The sequence below is a fragment of the Gopherus evgoodei genome, chromosome 6 (genome assembly GCF_007399415.2).
Source record: "Gopherus evgoodei ecotype Sinaloan lineage chromosome 6, rGopEvg1_v1.p, whole genome shotgun sequence".
NCBI lineage: Eukaryota > Metazoa > Chordata > Testudines > Testudinidae > Gopherus > Gopherus evgoodei.
Window position 1 is genome coordinate 29,664,733 of NC_044327.1, and position 20,336 is coordinate 29,685,068.

Sequence of the window (20,336 nt, forward strand, 5' to 3'; positions counted from 1 at the left end):
TGTTTACATTTATATATATATATATATATAATATGAGTAGTCCCAATTCAGTAGGACTGTGTATACTGGCAGCCTATGGAGAGGTTTTTGCAGAAACAGGGCCTAAATGCATGCTAGTTATTGCATGACTGTAGGGGAAATTTAAAGAAAATTGTGGTAAAATGTCAAAAGGAACTGTCCTATTAAAACATTCCTTTACTGTAAAAATACCCAATAATTATATTTTTCCGAGGATTGCTGATGGAACTGAATGAAGATGTAAAGCGTACATGCAACTGTTTCATGGGAGCAACAAACTATGTAACTCAGTCGGTAGTTCTCTCTGAAACTAATGCTTAAATATAATTTTCAATGAGCAGATTTGAATTTCAAAGAAAATGGTAGTACAGTATTGGTAGATAATTAACTTGAGTATTGGCAGATAATAAACTTGGTACATATTCATCAAAATTCAAATGTTATTGTCAGCTTACTCTAGATGCTCTTTCAAATAAATAGTTAATCACAGTTTACTTTAAAGAACAAACAAGGAAACTTAAAAAGGTGCTGAACTCATTTTCAAAATTTATACTTTTCATTATTTGTGCTCTTTTTGCATTCAGACTAACTAGTGTAATTTTGTAGCCCATTTTATTTTCTTGTTCTCGTACCCTCTAGTTCTCACTGGAAACACTTTTTTCTAAATGACAATTACACTAATATAAAAAAGAATAAAGAAAAAATATATTAAATTTTCCTCCTTTACAAAATGTAGGGGACCCCGGAAGATATTGTTACGGTCTAAGCTAGGGCTTGCGCTTTCTCAAGGAGAGGTTATTAGCGGATAGAAGTTGCTAGCAGCTGCTGCTTTTAACCAGATAAAACTGCCCTGTGTGGGAAGCCTTGGTGTTTTGGGGAACTGCAGACCGTCTGCAGAAAGTCCCTGGCCTGAGGCCAGGGGAGGCGGCCATTGCTGATGGAAAGTCCCTTATTGCGTATGTAATGGCTAGTTTGCATGCTATTAGCATGATGCTATAATTGCTGAGGGCTAGAGCTTGCGCATTGAACTTCGCACCTGACCGAGCTGTTCGGACGTTGGACTCCCCAAGCCAGTGGCAGCAACGCGTGGAGTTCCCGTTGCGGGTGTGTCACTTAACCTTCATTAAAGCCAATTAATTCACCTGTGTGTGTGGGCCTCGTCCTTGCAGAGCATCCAGGCACGTAACAACAAAATATAACTGAATTGGGAGGGCAAATTTATTTGGTGTTAGAGGATCTGTTTTACAAACAGAAGACTGGTAAGATTTTCTGTTAATAGTTGATGCACATGGAGTTGTCACATTTCTTCTCTCCATTGTATGGAACTCTAATCTTCACTATCAATCCTGTGCTTTATGTTTTAATGGAACTGGATTCATGTACAAAAAATAGAAAACGCCTGACAAACCTTACCAGTGTACTTAAATGAATAAAATCTAAATTCCACTGAAGTATAGTAGTCTGAGGAAAAGCACCTTATATCTTTTTATTTTTCTCTGCTCTTTATAGTATGTGTTCATATCCCTTCATGTGTCAGCGCTCCCTCACTCTCATACACACACACAGAAAAGAGAACATTGCTGAAGGTTAATGATAGCTTTCCCTAACTTGCTTTAATTGCTTTCTTATCATTTGGTAGTTAAGGATTCGAGACCTTGAAGGAGCTTTGCAGGTAGAAAAAGCCAGCCAAGCAGAAGCTCTTTCTGATTTGGAAATGATCAGGAAAGAGTTCAAAGAGGTGGAAAACGCATATGAGAGAGAAAAACGTAATGCCCAAGAGAGCTTGGAAAAACTCAATGTGTAAGTGTATTTATCTACTAAATGTATTGTAAGCTAGCAGTAACAGTGTGTGTAGTATTATAATTTACATCCTTCTTAGGTAGCAGTCACTAGAAGATGACATGATCACACACACTTGAACAGGCCTGAGATTTTATCAGTTCTGGTACATATACACAGTCTCGGAAGATAGAGAAATGTAACCTATTGTTATAGGGATAATTGCAAAACATTCATATTGGGACGTTTGCTAGCAGCGTTGCATGTGACAACATTTTTTTTCATCTTAGCAAGTTCATATGGATTTATTTTTGTATAGGGAAACTCTAATTTACAGACTTTCATAGAGAAGCTGCAGATTATTCATGGCAAGGAATGCCTTCTAGCTTTTGTATGCAGTGTTTTTGTAGCCATGTTGGTTCCAGGATATTAGAGAGACTAGATGGGTGAACTAATGGTTTTTTTATTGGACCGACTTTTGTTGGTGAGAGAGAAGCTTTTGAGCTTACACGGAGCTCTTCAGGTCAGGGAAACTTGAAGCAGGTTTTCTCGGGGTATTTGGGTTGCTCATTCCATGATGCAAGAACTCTTTCCCCTTTCAGCCTAAAGCTTCTCTAATGGTCCATTATGGTTCTGTGTGGCTCAGAATCTCAAAATTAGTAAAATGTCAACTTCTGAGTGGTTAGAAAACTTTGATCCCAAGATATGATTTCTTTCCTTTTTGGAAAAAGAGTGAGTGTGTACAGACATGGGATTGGGATTAGTAAAGTATCTTTTATTTAAAGTATGTACAGTTACTACAGAAAATAGCTTTGAACAGTTGCTAAAAGAAACATATTTGCTGTCTATAATCAGCACAAACAGACTGTCAGTGCTTATACATTTATTTTGATTGCACCCTGTGTTTAGTTTCTAATTAGTGTATGCTTGAATTCCTCTTCACAATACACCTTTTGTTTGATATGATTGCATGCTCCAGGTGTCACTTAAAATGAGGAATGAGCCTCCCTGGTTGGTGCTTGCCCACTTTAGAATGTCTTGGGGGGTGAGGGGGTTAGTACAAAAGGGGCTCCCTTTCTTAAACACAAATGACTACATTTATCCCTGGTATATCTTTGGTGGAGTTAACCACGGAACTCAACTATCCCAAGAATCCGCTCTCTGCTGTTAACTTCCATGCAAGCATGAAGACTTTGCAAAAATTCATTGTTCTACAAATGGCGACCCCTCCTAGATACGGAGACAAATCAATACTACAATGTGACTTCCTACATGAGCTAATTTGTTTTTATTTGGGAGATTTCTGCAATATTTTAACTTGTTTTGATGCTTTCCTTTTCACCTTTTGTAAAACTTCATTAAATGTATGAATTTGATAGTTTTACAATTTATGGCATAATAAATTTGGGATGAGAAGTAGAATGCATACTCTTGACCTTACAATCTTTGGTCTAAATATTGATTAACTTTGTGCTGTGCATTAAACTTCCTTTATGAGATAACCCATTTATAAACATATTTGACTGCTTTAGTCAAAGATTATGTTAATTAGTTTATCTTTCAATCTACTTTGCTCTTATTCTCCTCGTTAACTTATCCTTGTATGTGGTATCAACTCTGTGAATCCAGCTCTTAGATTATTTCAGTCAAGATCTTGGAATCAACCAAGAAAGTGATTTTAAGGCTGGACATTGGTAAAGCTACAGGGCAGAGACTTTAGGCTCCTAACGTTTTAACTTGAGTAATTCATCTTCCAGTCCTCCTCCCTCTTGGTAGCTAGAACACTGTAGAATCCACTGAAGTTCACTGAACTTAGTAAACCAATTATCTCTTATTGTTTTACCTGTCCTAATATGACTGTTAAAGGAAAATATTTTACTGCTTTAGTAAAAATTTCCAGAGGCTTTCTCTTTCCACTATCCTTTCCTTAAATATTTTTTATTTCTTCCAGGAAATATTTACTCTTTCAATACAGTTTTCCTACCAGCTTTGTACTGTTCTGTTTTCTTAATGTCATACTCTTCTAGTATGCACTTTTCCCCCTCAGCTGTTTTCAAATTGCACAAATATTGTTCTTGATCAGAGGTTCCTATGCTGTGATCTGTGGAACGCTTGCAGGTGATCACATGTTGCCTGTTCCATTTCCATGCTTTCATCTGCTAAATCTTACTAAAAGATATCTAAAAATACATAAATATTTTTTCATTTAAGAAACTCCTGTAATTGCCACAGGGAACTTATATAATTACAGATGTGTAGGGGTGGTGGTTCATGCAACTGTCTGAAGAATCTCCTTTCTCCCATTCACAGCCTTTTTATATAAACATGGTTCCCACCATGAAAGTATGTGATTTTTTGGTAATCAGTAGGTTCGGAGTTATCAAAAGGAAATATTTAGAAAATGAAGACAGGAGGCAAGCAAAGTAGTACCCTTGCATTAGAATGCTCTTTAATTATCCGTAACAGCCTGATTTGTTGCCATCAGGTTTGCCCACTGACTGTGGTCATCTGTTTTCTCCCCGCCACTCCCATGCTACAATTCTTCTCTGTTTTTTTGGTTTGTCCTCTCCACCACCGTTTTACATCAGAAGTCTATTGAGACCAAGCAAACATCCAAAAGTAAAACAAAATGCTTACCTCTGGAATGTTTCCTAATCTTGGACTCTGGCATGACTTCAGAAGGGTATGGGGTGGTGTAGAGAAAGAACGCTGTATCCCTGGCTTCCTCAGCATGCTTCACTGCAAAGAGGAACAAAAAGGGAAGGCCAGTATCGGATCTAGGTCATTTGAAAGAGGTCCCATCTGCTATTTGCTATACCTCTGTTTTTTCTCTTCACATTTAGTGTGCCAAACTATCAGACCTCTTGCGTTAAAACAGGATGCAAAAAAATAGTTATGGACCTTGCTTTATCAATCTAGAAGCAAAAGTTGGATGATGGAAAAAATTCACAGGTGCTTTTATTTTTTAAATGAAAAATGGGTTAAGATCACTTAAGTTGTTCCACACATAAAATTGGATGCTGAGAACCAAACAAAAAGTGGTTTGGATACAATACTGTTTAACTTTCTATGAATTTTGTTTTATTAAAGTAACTCGGTGGGTTCTGCCTTGGCAGTTATTGTTAGTAGGGACATGCACCTGCAAGTGCTGTGCACACTCAGCTCCTGTTGTCTTTATTGGGACCTGAGGCATCTCAGAGCCTTGCAAGATCAGACCATATATGTGTTTATTCATAGATTTTTGTGGACATAGTAGGATTTGATCAGATGTGAATATGGAATGTTGTCTAGTGATTACAGCATAGGGCTTGACATTCAAAATCTGGGTTTTACTGATTTCCTTAGTGGCCTTGAGCAGTCACTTAACTTGTCTGTGCCTCTATTTACAGCTTTGTGAAATGGGAATAATACATACCAATGTAACCGTGATGTTAAGACTTAATGTTTTAATTACTTTGATATTTGAATGTGCTCTGGAAACACAAATTATAATAACGATTTAAGAATAAAAATTAAACCTTATAGAATTAGACCACATTTTCATGATTGTTTGAACATCTGTTTGAAATTTTGCAAATAGTTCGAACTGTACAACACACAACTTAGAATAGCACACAACCATATTTGATATACAGTATATGGATAATTTGGGTGCTACTGTTGCACATTAATTTAATAATGGTTAAAACCGGCAACTTTGGAACTGATGGAAGTGGTGAATTTTTTGTTTGTCAAATGTAATCTACTCCATAAAAGGCCTAACTTATTTTTAAATTTATAATTTACACTAAATCATAATACAAAATATTTACAAATTATAAAAAAAATTTATAACCATGTTTTTAGCTGTCTTTCACAATATCTTTAGCAAAAACAGATTTACACAAATCTCAGTGTTCTATTATATTGTAATTGTTCATAAGAATAATTAAATATTAAATTGCATTCAACTGTCTTTGATCTAATAATCTGTTGGATCAATATCAGAATCATTATCTAGGTTAAGAGACCTGCTGTTCTTTAAATTGAAAAACAAAGGTTTGTGCATAACCATAATAAAAGTATAATTTTTTTGGCCTTAAACCTAAGCTTGGAAAGAAATTAGAAAAACAGGAAAAAATGAATAGCCAGTTTTTCCTTAGGGAGCAGCAGTTTTTTATGTCTGAATTACTTTTAGAAATATATTTTGACTATGGCTAATCAACTTATTTTGAAAAACTAACACTGGATTGTGAGAGGACATAACTGTTACAGTTATGATACCACCAGAATTAGAGATATTGATCTATAGATTTAGTACTAAACCTTTAATAATATATTTATATTGTAAAAAAAAATACCTACTGGGAGGATTGAAATATTAGAAAACCAAAATTAAAATAGCCAGATATAAATGGCATAACCATTTTAGAGCTTAACTAACATACTTGATTAGTACGTTAGACATAGAGAAGGGATTATCGACTCTAGCATCAGAACTAAACAGTGGTGTTCTACTATTTCACCTCTGTTGCTGATCTGGGCAATTTTATTAGCTGCTGTATCAGCTTGACTTTTGCCAGTTGAGTATTTTACAAACAAACACAGCCCTCCCTAGGGTTGAGAAGGTGAGTTCTTCCTCCAGAGAACCCCAACTGACTCCAGAGAAGTGCCAGTTTAAAGTCAAATAGACAAACGGCAAGTCTTGTAATAAAGTTTAAAAGAAACAGACCCTCACCAGAGTTCCTTCCTTCCAACTATTCCTGAGTTTCCAGACTCTCCCCAAAGATCTGGTGATTAAAGTCAAAAGCAAACAAGTAAGAGTTCTCCCTCACTCAGAGGGGCTGTTGGCATCTTCAACCTCCCTTTTATAAGGGAGCAGATGACTGCTACTGTCTTGCCATCCCCTTTCCCATTATGTTTTGCTGTGGAGGCCTACAAATCTCGTCATCCTCTGGGACTTGGGACTGCATTTCCCAGGATTCCCTCTGACCAAAAGTGCAGAGAGCCCTGACTCTCTCACACTTCAAGGCTGTGATCCTCTGCCCTAGACAGTCTGGGTTCTCTCCCAAGCCACAAACTGCCATCATGGAACAACTTCCCTTCTCTCAGTGATGATTTCCCTTGTCTCACAAGTCTGTCTTGGATGGCTTAAAAAGCACAAACCTTCTTTACAGCAAATAGACAAACAAACAAATTCAGGGGAAGATCCCACTGTTAAAATTCTAAAAACAAGGAATATGATGGGATTTTTCACTCCGAACTCCTGGACATCACCTCCGGTGACAGTGAGTAATGAGGGTAATAATTTCCCTAGCATTTAGAATTCAACCATTGTTAGATGATTGTTTGAACATCTGTTTGACATTAAAATCCTATGCCACACAATTTAGAATAGAACATAACCAGATTTCATATAGACACTGTGGGTGCTACGTTTTAATTCAAAGCTGGTTAGGCAAGACTTGCCTGGAGACTGAATAAGAGTCAGTTTCTGAGGTAATTGAACTGTGGTGAATTTTGCTCATTAAATGTAATCTAGAGGCCACATCATGACCACTAAACCTATTTTACTTATGACTGCAGGCACAGTACACACACTTGGTTTTCTTAAGGAGAGGTACTATTTCTTTATAGCCTTTCATTTAAAGAGTGGATTTTTTATGAAAAAAAGTAAAGGCAAGTTTTAAAGCCTTATGGCATGAAAACACCATATATAGTACAGCTGTCAATTGTGTTTAAAAGTATATAATGTTGGTTGACAAAAATATATTTGAAAAACCTATTCTAACACTGAAACTTTTCAGATTCGAAAAAGAATATTTTTCTACAAGCAAGCAACTAAATGAAGAGATTGAGGAAAAGAAGAAAGTAATTACAGACCTCTCTGAGAGACTCCAGGATAATGAAAAAAGTTGCAAAGAATTACAGGAGGAACTTGCAAAGGTAAGAGAGAAGCCCTTTGGCACTTGCTTTATTGGGCCAGCAGATGACATTGTATATTTTACTATATAAAAAGCTGAAGAATGTTATGAAAATGATTTGATTGCACTGTAGGTCTAATCTAAGGGTATGTCTACATTTAAACTGCTAGAGAGGCACAGCTGCAATGGTGCAGCTGGGTGGCTATAGCACTTCAGCCTGGGTGCTATCTACACCTACCCCCATTAGCATAGTTAATCCACCTTCCTCAGAGGTACGTCAATGGAAAAACTCTTTCATCATCCTAGTGCTGTTGACAGTGGAGGTTAGGTTGACATAGCTATATGTCTTAGGAGAGTGGCATTTTCACACCCTAAGAGATGTAGGTGTGCCGATTGTAAGTTCCCCGGTATAGACCAGCCCATAAGCTCTGCCACTGTCTTGCTAGTATGGCTTTGGGCAAGTTACTTCACCTCTATGCCTAAGGCTATGTTTACGCTATACATAGCAGGGAGGGTGCCATCTGCTCCTTGCTTCTGAGAGGAATCATGCTAGTCAGTGAGACAGCAAAGGTCTGCATCAGAAGGATCAGCAGGCTTGTTGCAGTCAATTAAAGAAAAGGGAAACTTTGTAGGAGAAACATTATATACATCCACCCATGAGGAACACAGTCCCAATTTGATTACTTTCCCCACTCCAGCTTTTATCTTGGACCTTTTCAATCATAAAGTCATAGAACAGGACTTTACTATAACAGGGTTTAGAAGAGAACTAGATAAATTCATGGAGGTTAAGTCCATTAATGGCTGTTAGCCAGGATGGGAAAGGAATGGTGTCCCTAGCCTCATTTTGTCAGAGGGTGGAGATATCACTTGATCATTACCTGTTAGGTTCACTCTCTCTGGGGCACTTGGCATTGGCCACTGTCGGTAGACAGGCTACTGGGCTGGATGGGCCTTTGGTCTGACCCAGTATGGCCATTTGTAGGGGACCCCGGAAGACTTTGTCACGGCCTAGCTAGGGCTTTTCACTTTCTCGAGGAGAGGTCATTATAGGACATAATATGCCAGCAGATGCTGCTTTTAACCAATTAGAGCTGCCTTGTGTGGGAAGCCCCGATGTGTATGAGGAACTGTAGAAAGCCCCTGGCCATAGGCCAAGGTGGGCGACCATTGCTGATGGAAAGCCCCAAATTGCATATGTATATGCTGCTTTGCATAGGATTAGCATGATGTTATAATTGCTGTGGGCCATCGGTTATGTAGCTGGACTCCGCACCAGGCCGAGCTTTTCGTGCACTGGGTTCCCCGTCCCAGTGACAGCAATGCTTGGAGTCCCCATTGCGGGTGTGTCACTTAACCTTCATTAAAGCCAATGAACTCACTATGTGTGTGTGGATCTCATCCTTCCAGAGCATCCAGGCACGCAACACCGTTCTTATGTCTTCCACCACTCATGCAAATCTTTGGATTTCTTGCATTGCTCTCTTGGCTGCTCATTCCAGTGTTTTAAAACTTTATTTCTATCGTGACATCTCCTTTGTCTTTCTCCCACTTGTGTCAAAATTGTATTAGTAGGTCACTGCAGGTACAACTGCAAGAGCTCATAAGGGGATGGGAATGGCAAATTACTCATCATTTCACTTTTGCCTTGTTGTACCAATTATATTAAACCAGTAAAAACCAGCAGGATCTTATTAAAGGGGACAAGACAAAGATTATTATGATAACAATTTATGACTAATAACTAATATCTTAATTCTTATACACACACATTATACCTATTACCTACACACACACACACACACACACACACACACACACACACACACACACACACACACACACACACACACACACACACACACACACACACACACATCCGGTGTTCTCCAGCTGCTGCATAGTTACCAGTCCTGAAGATAGCTTAAGTTCATGGCTTGATTTTGCAGCTTGGGTTCGTAGCTTGTGGCTGCCAGGAAAGCTGGGCACAAGGCTGAGCTGGATCTCTGTTGGGCAGGCACCGATGTTCTTCCATTTTGGCAGCAGAATGTTACCCAGAGTCTCTCATCTCACCCTTCTTTTTTATAGGCTTTTAGTTTGGATTCAAAGTCTATAGGTCTTGCTGTGTCACGCTGCCTCTGGGTTTAAATTGATCACCCATCAATTGCAGGCGTGACTTTCAGCCTTGGACCTGGCTTTGATCTCCCTTCTGTTGTTCTGTTGTTCTTTTCTTTTTAGGGTGGATGCTTCTTACTTTGTTTAGGGCTGTTGTCTAGGTCTTCAGCCATTGGTATTTGAACTTTATCTCATCAGGACAGGCTGGGGCTGGAGGTTGATTCCATCATTCATACATACCTCATTCACACATCTAAACTAAACTAATAAGATTGCAGCAGGGTTTGCAAAAATGAAGGTTGGAGGAAGCTTTTACAAAATGGAGTGAGTGTTTTAAAATGGGGTTTGAATTACAATATGGAACAGAAGTTACAGTATAGGCAAGTGTAGTGAATGGTGAACAGAAGTTACATTAATAAAGTGAACAATTGAAAACAATTTCATTTATCAGTTCTACAGCCTAACCCCAGCAAACAAACTGGTCAGAAGTATCTTTGTTTTTTTTAAATAAACCAAGTGTTGATGATCCCTGGGTTTGTATTTATTTAGATTATTTAATGACTCCGATAAAACATAGTATTGCTGAGTCACATTTCTTATTCAGACTGCTAACAATGCCCCTTCAAAAACTGGTAACCTAATAAACCTGTTTCAGCAAAAACTTGACTCTGTACCCTCCTGGACTAGCTGTTTCAATGGAGTGTTTCCTCCCAGCTCCTCTCTTTCCGGAGAAGAGACCAACTTCTTCCATCTAAGGTCAAGGTACTAAGGGACACTCGCTCTAAATTAAGCCATCCTCTCTAAACCCGACAGAACCCATAAGACAGGAATGCAACACTGCCTCCTTGACCACTGCCAATAGCTAGCTGATGTTTAAAAGTGTAAAATTAGAGGCGGTGAGCTGCTGCTGGCTGTGACAATTCTCAGTGGAACCTGGATGAGTACATACGCTCGCCATGTCATATCTCTCGCTCTTTTTTCCTCCTCCTGTCTCCCTTTTTTTTTACTTTGCTTAGAAGGGTGTAAATTACACGTATATGCTTTTTGCCACTTGAGAGATTAAGGCTTCGGAAGAAAATCCTATATAGTTTATGATAAAGCAGAAAGGAGCCCTCAAAACTACCATTGCAGTATGACTGAAAGGGACATATTGGGTAGGTGGAAAAAGCTGCTGAGGTGACTTAAAACCTCAAGACTGCCTTGAAGAGGCAAAAATATGCAAGCCACCTTTTAAAAGGCTTGTTCAGGATAGATATTCAAAGCCCCTTTCTGGATTAGATTTTTTTTTTAAACTCAGTATTTTTCTCTGAATACTTTTTTGTGTTTTTATTTGAGAAGCTGGAATAGGTAGAGTGTGGTTTTTTGTTTTTTCATGCTGAAGAGTTTTTATCATTTTTATTGTTAAAGCAAAAAGCTCTGGCTAAAAACTGAAATACATGTAATATATTTTATTACCAAGCTGCCCTTTTTCTGAACTGAAATTCTCAGTGGGAGAAATGTTAATACTTTTATTCTCTTGTATAATAATTACCAGTACTTTCTCTCATTCTTTTGTTTTAAAGTTAGACCTTCTCAATGTCCATTTTTTTCAGACTCAGATAATCTCATTCTAGGATTTCCCAGTGATCAGCTCTAATACAATGATTTTGTTTTGAAATATTACCAAACATTTAAAATATTTTAAGGACAAACTGTTGTTTTTTGAAGTAACTTGTGTTGGGACCAAGCTCATTCTTTGGAGACTTGTTATATTAAAAAGAACGTTTGTCTTTACGGCTCCACTGCATATAAAGTAAAGCATTTCTGCTGCTTTTAATTTAAAAGTTCAGCATATTGAAAAAGTCTGCCACAAATCTGCATGGATCAAGTGTGATAGAATCTGTTAGTACCAGACAGGATTGCCTGGGCAATATTCAGTATGGGCAAGATCTCAAAATTTCCTTGTGTTATTGTTAGGGAACCTGTTTTCAGACTTGTTATTCTTTCCAACTAGTGTTTTAAGAATTTAGAGTTTGAAGAATAAGAATTTGGAAGAAATGGGTATATACATTGTGGTTCAGAACTGGCTTTAAATCGAAATGGCTCCATCTCTGTACTTGGCCTCTAAAAAAGAAGTTGTGGCTAGAATTGTTTTTTTAAAGATGCTTTTGGATTTCAATTCCTGCCATCTAGCACCAGATCAACCCTAACTTTTAGTTATTGAAGAGAAGGAGAAGTTGAAGCTCTTTATTTTATGTGGACAGAGTTGTAAAAGTATATAGTGAAGGTTCTGGGAATTTATCATTTTATTAATAAAAAGTATTTTAGGAAACAGAATGAACTTTATTTTCTAATGCAAACTTACTTTAATGAGAATATTTAAACATATATGTTCCTAGATTTTTCAAATTCCTCACTAAAATGTCGATATTATTTCAATAAACATTTTTTCCTGTGTTGGTATGTCAGCCATATATAATGTTTGGAGATTCTGAAAGAATGCTTGGCTGCCTCTAGACTATTAAGATTTGAAGGTTATACCATAAGTCACTGCAGAGGTACTTCCTGTAGATTGGCAATATCTCAGATTCTGTAACAATTGGCATGTTGATATGCAGAGTATAAAACATGATTAGTTGGTGTTTGTACTATGTTTTGAAGATGTGAAGTGCTATATAAATGCAAAGGAACAGTAATGCTGATGTTAATCCAGAAAAAAAATTACTTAATCTATTTGTTTGTTTGTCCTATTGAGGTTAAGTACATGCCTAAGTGCGGTCCTGCATAGGACAGACTTCAATGCTTGCTTAAGTGCTTTTCTTAATTGAAGCCTTAGTGAAAAACAGAGGTCTCTCAAACAGAGGTTGTCAAATTTTCGAAGTTGTGCATCTAAATTGTACCTGAAAAAATATAGGTAATTGCATGTACAAATGGTTATTTATTCAGGTAAAAAAATTGCATGTGAAGATGTGGGACTTGTACCTGTAATTTGTACACATGAAATGTTAACCGGTAAAACGTAAGGAGCCACTTTTGGAAAATTTTGCTATATAAAACCGATTTTAGTGTAGTGATTTCTTCTATCATACTGTTCTTCCCCACAGGTGTATCTTGGGTTTCCCTGAGACCCCGCTCCTGCTCACTCTAGCCTCACTCCCTCCATCTCTCACTCTCACTCACTTTCACTGGACTGGGGCAGGGGTTTGGGGTGTGGGCTCCGGGTGCGGACTCTGGGGTGGGGCTGGGCATGACAGGTTTGGGGTGCAGGAGAGGGCTCTGTGCTGGGATAGGGTGTGTAGGGGAATGAGGGCTCCAGCTGGGGTTGTGGGCTCTGGAGTGGGGCCAGGGATGAGGAGTTTAGGGAGCAGGAGGGAGCCCAGGTCTAGGGCAGGGGGTTGGGATGTGTGGCAGGAGGAGCGGGGTGCAGACTCCAGGAGGGGGTTTGGGTGTGTGAGGGGACTCTAGGCTGGAGTAGGTGGTTGGGGTATGGGAGCGGGTCTGGGATGTGGGGTCCCAGCAGCACTTACAGCAGCTCCCAGGAAGCAGCCACCAGGTCCCTGCATCCCCTAAGCTTGTGGGCAGCCAGGGAGGCTCCACACGCTACCTTCATGCTGCAGACGCTGCCCCCACAGCTCCCATTGGTTGCAGTTCCTGACAAATGGGAGCTGCAGAGCCGGCACTGGGGGCGGGAGCATTGTGCAGGGCCTCCTTGGCCACTCATGTGCCTACGGGCCACAGAGGGACTCACACGGAACCAAGGCAGGTAGGGAGCCTGTCTTAGTCCCAGGTCCTCAATACACCACCGACCAGAGTTTTAACGGCCCAGTCAGCGGTGCCAACCAGAGCTGCAACCGTGGCTTTTTGACTGGGCTTTCCAGTCGAAAACTGTACACCTGGCAACCCTACTTTCAGACTCAGTACTCAGAAAAATATCTTTACAAGCATAAGGACTAGAAACATTCTAAAAAATGTAAATGAAAGCTTCGATCTTGCAAAAACTGGTGGGGGCACCATGAATACACCTGCCCTGACCTTTAGTGTAGAACCTTACTCATTCTCATTAAGTATATGCATTAGGAAACTGAGAAACCCTGTGGTATATTCTCTGCAGTGCACATTCACATCTATGCTTAGGTTTTCCACTTTGCAAATTTAAGGAAAAAATCATAGGCTGCAATGATGGGGGAGAGGGAACTGGAACAGGAGTTAGAAAGGAAGGAAACTAAATTGTTTGTGGGTAAAATATAGACGACCTGGCTAGCTTAAGGAATTTCTTTTTGATCTTTACTGCAATTGAAAAATAGATACTGAAATTGGCGTGGAGACTTATGGATGCAGTTAACAAATGTGAGAACAGAGAAACGATGAAGGCCAAATAAACTAGAATGTACTGACTAAAATGTGATGAATTAAAAAAAAAATGGAAGGCTGAGGGGAAAAAAGTACATTTGTTTAGGCGTGCTTATAAAAAGACTTTTCTGTGGGATATATTCGGTATGACCTTGTCTGTACTAGAATGGCTTACATTAAAAAGAGAGCCTTTCTCTTACTGTGATATTGACCATACTGTTATATTTTCCTATTGATCATATGCACTGTAAGGTAAATCCTTCTAATGTGTTTGCATTCTATGGAAAAGATAATTCTTTACAATATATTTGTAGTAGTGTTCTGCAAATACAAGCACTTGTGTAAATATGGATTTCAGTTGTGTTGGAAATTCTTTGTGAAGTGTAGTACAAACTATCACATAGGGAAACCCATGTAAATGCTACAGGGGACCCAACACTGAAACACACATGAATAATATATTAGTAGATATACAGCACATATAATTAAAATTGAAACAGTAAAACTCATTTTATAAAATATTTAAACTGAATAGGGGAGAACACAGCAGAAAATCGCATATATTTGTCCTTGTTTGCCAATGATATGCTATCAGCTCATAAGAGAGCTTTTTGGGGGATGACATTCCCCACATTGGAAAAACTGATTGGATCCTTGGATAAGTAGTGGTGTGTTGGTCTGTATATAATAGACAATATAGTAGAATTTTCTTGGGGCTATGGAGAGTAAATTTCCTGTGTTATGATCAAATAGGAAGGAAAATGTATTCAGATAGCAAATTATAATTTTAGATCAGAAGATAAATAATGCGTAACAGGTCAGGATCAGAAATAGGAGATATGGACCGTCTTTCTTCACCACCCCTCCATTACATTGATGTTATGAAAAGGGTACTTTAATTATTGCTTACTTTTGACCTAATCCTTTCCCGCTTGTTGTCTGGACAGATGCTATCTTTTGACTATGGACTTCTTTAATTGTAAACTCTTTGGCAGAGGCCATGTCTACATATTCATTTGGACAGGGACGAGAACAATGGCCCCACCCCTGATGAGGTCTCTGGGTGCTACCATAATATAAATATTTGATTATAGTAAATCTGGAAGCTTCAGTAGCTTTCAGACGTATTCCTGTGCACCTGAATCTCCCATTGGATACAGCTACACTGCAGTAAAAGACACACAGCATAGCCACAGCTCTGAGACTCTCCTCCCTTGTGAAATCTCAGAGCCTGGGTTTGGGCTGAAGTCCACATGCTGACCCAGCACCTGTGTCAGCTGACTCAGGCTCTGAGACTTGGTGCCACAGGTTTTTTAATCGCAGTGTAGAAATACCCATTGTTTCTCATCTCGGACTGAGTTCTTAAATGCTACTATATGCATATGTAGCATATGTTTTAAAAATTAAGTAACTAAAGTTAGAGGGTTCCTTTGGCAGATTAATATTTAACAGAATACTAATATAATATACTCAGGGAATGTCTACATTACAGAGCCTTGACTGGTATAGTTATGCTGAAATAGCAGTGTTGACAAGAGCCCCCTAATGTGGAAAACAGGAGTTCTTCTGCCAGCAAAGCTAAACCACCTCTCCAAATGACACGAGCTACGTCAACAGAAGCACTCTTATTTTGTCATACTTGCATCTATGAAACAGGGTTTTTTGTCGGCATAGCTGTGTCAGCTAGCAGTGTGATTCCCCCCCCGCCCCCAGCACTCCTAGCGTACATAGCTGGGCCAGCAAAACTTTGTAGTATAGGCCAGGCCTTATATTCTACTCAATCTGGATGTACCAGAGTGAAGTAAGTGAGATATGCTTAAAGTGCATCCTCAAATGCTTTGCTGGATTGAGGCCTTAGTATTCCTGTGAATATCCCAATATAGCCAATGACAGTGAATGGCCATGGCTCTTGCTTAACTTGTACAGTATTAACAAATTTAAGCTTAATTGTCAGAGATCGGGACGTGGGTGGTCATGCCTAGTGATTGGAGCAGGAGTCAATAGCCAGTAATAGGTGTCCAGGGTCAGAGCCGGAGTCAGAGTCCAAATACCAGAGCCGAGGGTCAGAGCCAAAGTCAGAATTGAGAAATTGGAGTTGAGCATCAAGCTGGGTTACCTTGAGTGAGACAAAGCAGGGGCAGGATAAGGTACGAGGCAAGGGCAGAACTGGGTCAGAATTAAAAGTAGGATTGGAGCGGGACTGGAACAAGGTGGGAGTAAGGCTGGGGCAAGCAGGCTAAGGAGCTATCACAGCCATGTGCAAATGCTTTGAGCAGCTGCTGAACTGCTGCTGCTGGGCTTAAGAGCTAGTCAGCTGACTCGTCCCGCCAATGAGGTGGTGCAGCCAAGCAAGCAGCCTAGAACAGGCCAGCTACACTTGTTAAGATGCCCAGAGACTTGCTGTGGGCTCGGAATCATTCCTGACATTACTGAGTGCATATTTGGCCAGTGTCAAGTGCTTAATGTGCTCCTGAACTAAGAGTGAAATATTAAGCTCACATTTTATTAATATTCTTTAAAATATTTTTCATATGAAAAGAAAACATGTCATATGCTACCTCAATATTTGTAACTACATACTAAGTTTACTTATCTACACTATTGCAATTACAAGTCTAGCCCTTCCTTCATGACTGCAGGGTCTGCTGCACAGAGGAGGGAGAAGTGTAATGTGAGGTGATGATGGAGTGTGTGGCCACAGGACCTACTGCTGTGCTGATCCTCCCACTCTACCCCAGTAATAGTGGAGTATGGAGCTAAATCAGCTGATGGGCTGAAGCAGCCTTTGTGGATTGTCTGTGCAACTATTAGACTTGCTTGTGGGAAGAGTGCCTCTCCCATTGATCTGCCCACTGCCCAGCCTGTCTACTCAAGTTGGATGCAGGGCTGCCCTTTGAAGAAAAAACAATAATAGTGACATAACTATTTGAAATTTTATTTCATTCCAAATCTTTTCAGACACTTTAATATTAAGCTGTCCCTTGAAATAGGACCAGCCCTGTAGTTTGAACAACAGCCTACACACAAGGTCCCCCAGTGAAAAGCTTATCGAAAGAAAATCCAGTGCTGGGAGTTGAAGTGTTCTCCATTATTCTGTTGTTTCTGGGACATTAACTAGAAAGCAGAGTTTTTGAGATTGAAGAAACCACTATCTAACATGGAAAATATAGCTAACAATTGCACTTGGCAGATTACAACTACAGTAGATATGGGCTTTTCCAGAGCAGCAGATCCTTGATTTCCATCCCATCTTGTCAGAAGCATTGTGCCTTTCCAGATGTCCTTGCTGGGTGCAACAATTAACCTTGTTGTTTGTATACATAGGCAGCAGATAACTATTTTTATGGCAGGAAGAGAAAATTACTGTACTCTTCGAACATTTACTAATTCTGACTACTTGAAGGGCCCCCCCACACCCTTCCCTGGTTTTTTATCCCAAATGCATGTTAAGTCCACACTGAAACACTGTTTTAGCTGTTTGTACTATCATGTTGTACCTACTTGGTTTCAGGAAAACGTAATGATGTGCAATGTGTCTCTCTATATAATTTGTCCTACAGTAGAACTGTTAATTGTAACAAGTCTTTTTTTTTGTTTACCACTTTAATATTTTTTTTCCTTCACCCATCCCCCTGTCAAATAAAGGCCAAGAAACGCCAGGCCTTCCTAACAGAGATGTGTGAAAACAACGTGAGAGAACTGGAGTTACTCTTGGACAGCTTTACTATGTCAAGCCAGCTGACAGCAGGTTAGTTGAAGGTATAAAATGACAGATGCATCTGTCAATGTTCCAAAGTCACTACATTGTGGGAATTCTGCAGATGCCTCTCGCATTCCCTCTTCTCAACATGCTTTGATTTGATGACATGATAAGAGCAGTTCTCTCAGCAGTCAAATGGCCTTCTAACTGAGAAAGGGTGAGGGAATGTGGACCTGCTGTTGTCAGCCCAGAATTTGATTTACAAGTGCTGGGATCTCTCTGATCGGTCAGAAAAGGGCTTACTTGCTGTGCTCTAAATCCAACTGAGAAAAAAGTCCTTACAGTCTACCTGCAAGGGGAACAGATGTTTTGACAACTGAGCCAAATTCTGAGGCAACCTTCAGCAACTTAAAGGTCACGTATTCACAAAGGTTATGTAGGACACAGGATGTTACACAGTTCTCTTTATAGCGGTACTTTGTACTCTAAGTTGCATTCATTTAATTTCAAACAGCATACTGGTAAATATTTTTCTGATTAATATATAAATCTGGAATTGATAATTTAGTGTCATTCTACCATATGCATTATATGGTATTATCTGTAACATAGTACTCTACAATTGAGATGGGGACTGAGATAAACAGTAATTATTGAGACACCATTAATCTGAAATCTAGTAAATTTATTTTGAAAAAGGGGGTAAAAGTAGTTTTGGATACTACAGCTGCCTGCTATTTCCCCTGTCAGTTTTTGTGTGTGTGTTTGTGGTTTGTTTTTTTTGTTTTTGTTTTTTTACAATCTTATGTTCTTAGAAAATTTTTTTTTTATTTTTTTTTATAATTTCTCATTGATGCATGAAAAATGCACATACCTATACAAGGGAACCAGTCAAACAAACAAAGTATTCACAAAGTGCTGTCAATCACACACAGGAAATGAACTGAATACATAAAGAAATATTTTCCTCTAATCTTTGTTATAATAATCTTAGGAATTACTTTTTACAAAAAAAGGTAAAACATGTTCAGAAAAGGGGTTTATTTGTTTTTAAGTTCATGTTAAACCTAATGTGTTATGTGGTGCTATATAAATTATATCTGCATTTCTGCAATATCTAGCAACAAGATACATTGAGGGATGATGTGGCAGCCTTTCATCGATTTTTCTCTCCTCCCTCCTTTTACTTTCTCGGCATTTCTGGCCAAATAATGTTGTGACAGACTGATAATTTCCTGCAATATCCTGAATGAACTTTTCTGAATTAACTTAAACCTTAATGAATTAGTTTTAACATGTTTGGAGTTCATTGTATTAAAAATGTAATTGTGTATTGTATTGTGGAATTGTATGTATTTCCATCTGAAGGACAACAGGATGATTAGGCAAATTGACTCAGGTTGTAACATCTTTAAAGAAGCTACCCCCCATAGAAAGGTGTGCATATACTATTTCAAAGTGAATTATCCAGGAACTACCGATTTAAGAAAGGGGTTTTAGATAAATAGCCTGGCTCTAAACTAGCATATGGCCTTCTTTCTGATCCGCAAATCCCTGGTCCACAGAGGGCCCCAATCCTTAGGGTAAGGCCAGAAGGACTGGGCCAGCCAGAATCCGTGTTATGGTTGTGATTAATTCTAGTAATTTTATTAGCATGAGTGTAGGTTCTTTTATTGTTTTTAGTGCTTTCTCTGTAGTGCTTTTTACCTGAAGAATTAAGTAGGATTGCATAGAAATCTGTATGGTAATTTATATCTGTAGTAGTTACACTTGTATCCCTCTCTAAAGAGAAAGCAAGCAGGTGTCCTTGGACAACCTGTCTGTGCTGGGAAATACACAGTGAAGGCAGGGAACTGTGCAGCCTAGAAATACACCAGTCAGAAAGGAGAGAAACATGTATTTCCAACCAGAAAGGCAATGGCTGGGGAGCTGGAATCCTTGAGAATGAACTCCCTTGCTGAACCACTGTGGGGAAATACAGGTGCAGTTGCCCTGAACTGTGACAAATGTCATTCCAGATAAAAAGCTTTGGACAGGCAAAGTTGAGTGGAAGAGCACTAGACTCCTTTCTGATATTTCTGTGGATTCCCCTGTTTCCCATAAAAGCATGGCTTCATCTGGAACTGTGATGCTATGACCTCCTCACCTGCACTTGGGCCAGATAAATCCTCGCAGTCAGTTTCCAGGTGCATAGTGGGAACCGGTGAGAACTAATGCTGAAAGCGTCAACATTAACTCCTATGGGTATTTCCCCATAGGTTCACTGGGATTTTGTGCCATTTAGAGCAGCCTTTCCCAGTCTCCTCTCAAGCCTATGGCGCCTCTCTTGTATAAGGAGCTTTTGCAGGGTTAAAGGGAGGGGGATCTGCTGCTGCTACTAAGGGGCAGTTCATAAGCAATTTATAGTACTTTGAACAGGTTTTCCATTCTTCTCATACCCTTGATGGTAAGTATCACAAGGAGTGATCTGATCCTGTGTTTCCCTCTTAGTG

General features: G+C 39.2%; 1 protein-coding gene across 10 annotated transcripts in view; it reads left to right on the forward strand.

The window, feature by feature from the left end:
• The window catches only part of CCDC171 (coiled-coil domain containing 171), a 274,485-nt gene that overhangs the window by 47,062 nt on the left and 207,087 nt on the right, over nucleotides 1-20,336 (forward strand). For all 10 annotated transcript variants that reach the window (XM_030565906.1, XM_030565904.1, XM_030565900.1 and 7 more), the window contains 3 exons: nucleotides 1,658-1,818; nucleotides 7,584-7,722; nucleotides 17,790-17,892. In XM_030565906.1, coding sequence (XP_030421766.1) covers nucleotides 1,658-1,818; nucleotides 7,584-7,722; nucleotides 17,790-17,892 — 403 coding nt within the window. The remainder of the gene's footprint in view (nucleotides 1-1,657; nucleotides 1,819-7,583; nucleotides 7,723-17,789; nucleotides 17,893-20,336) is intronic.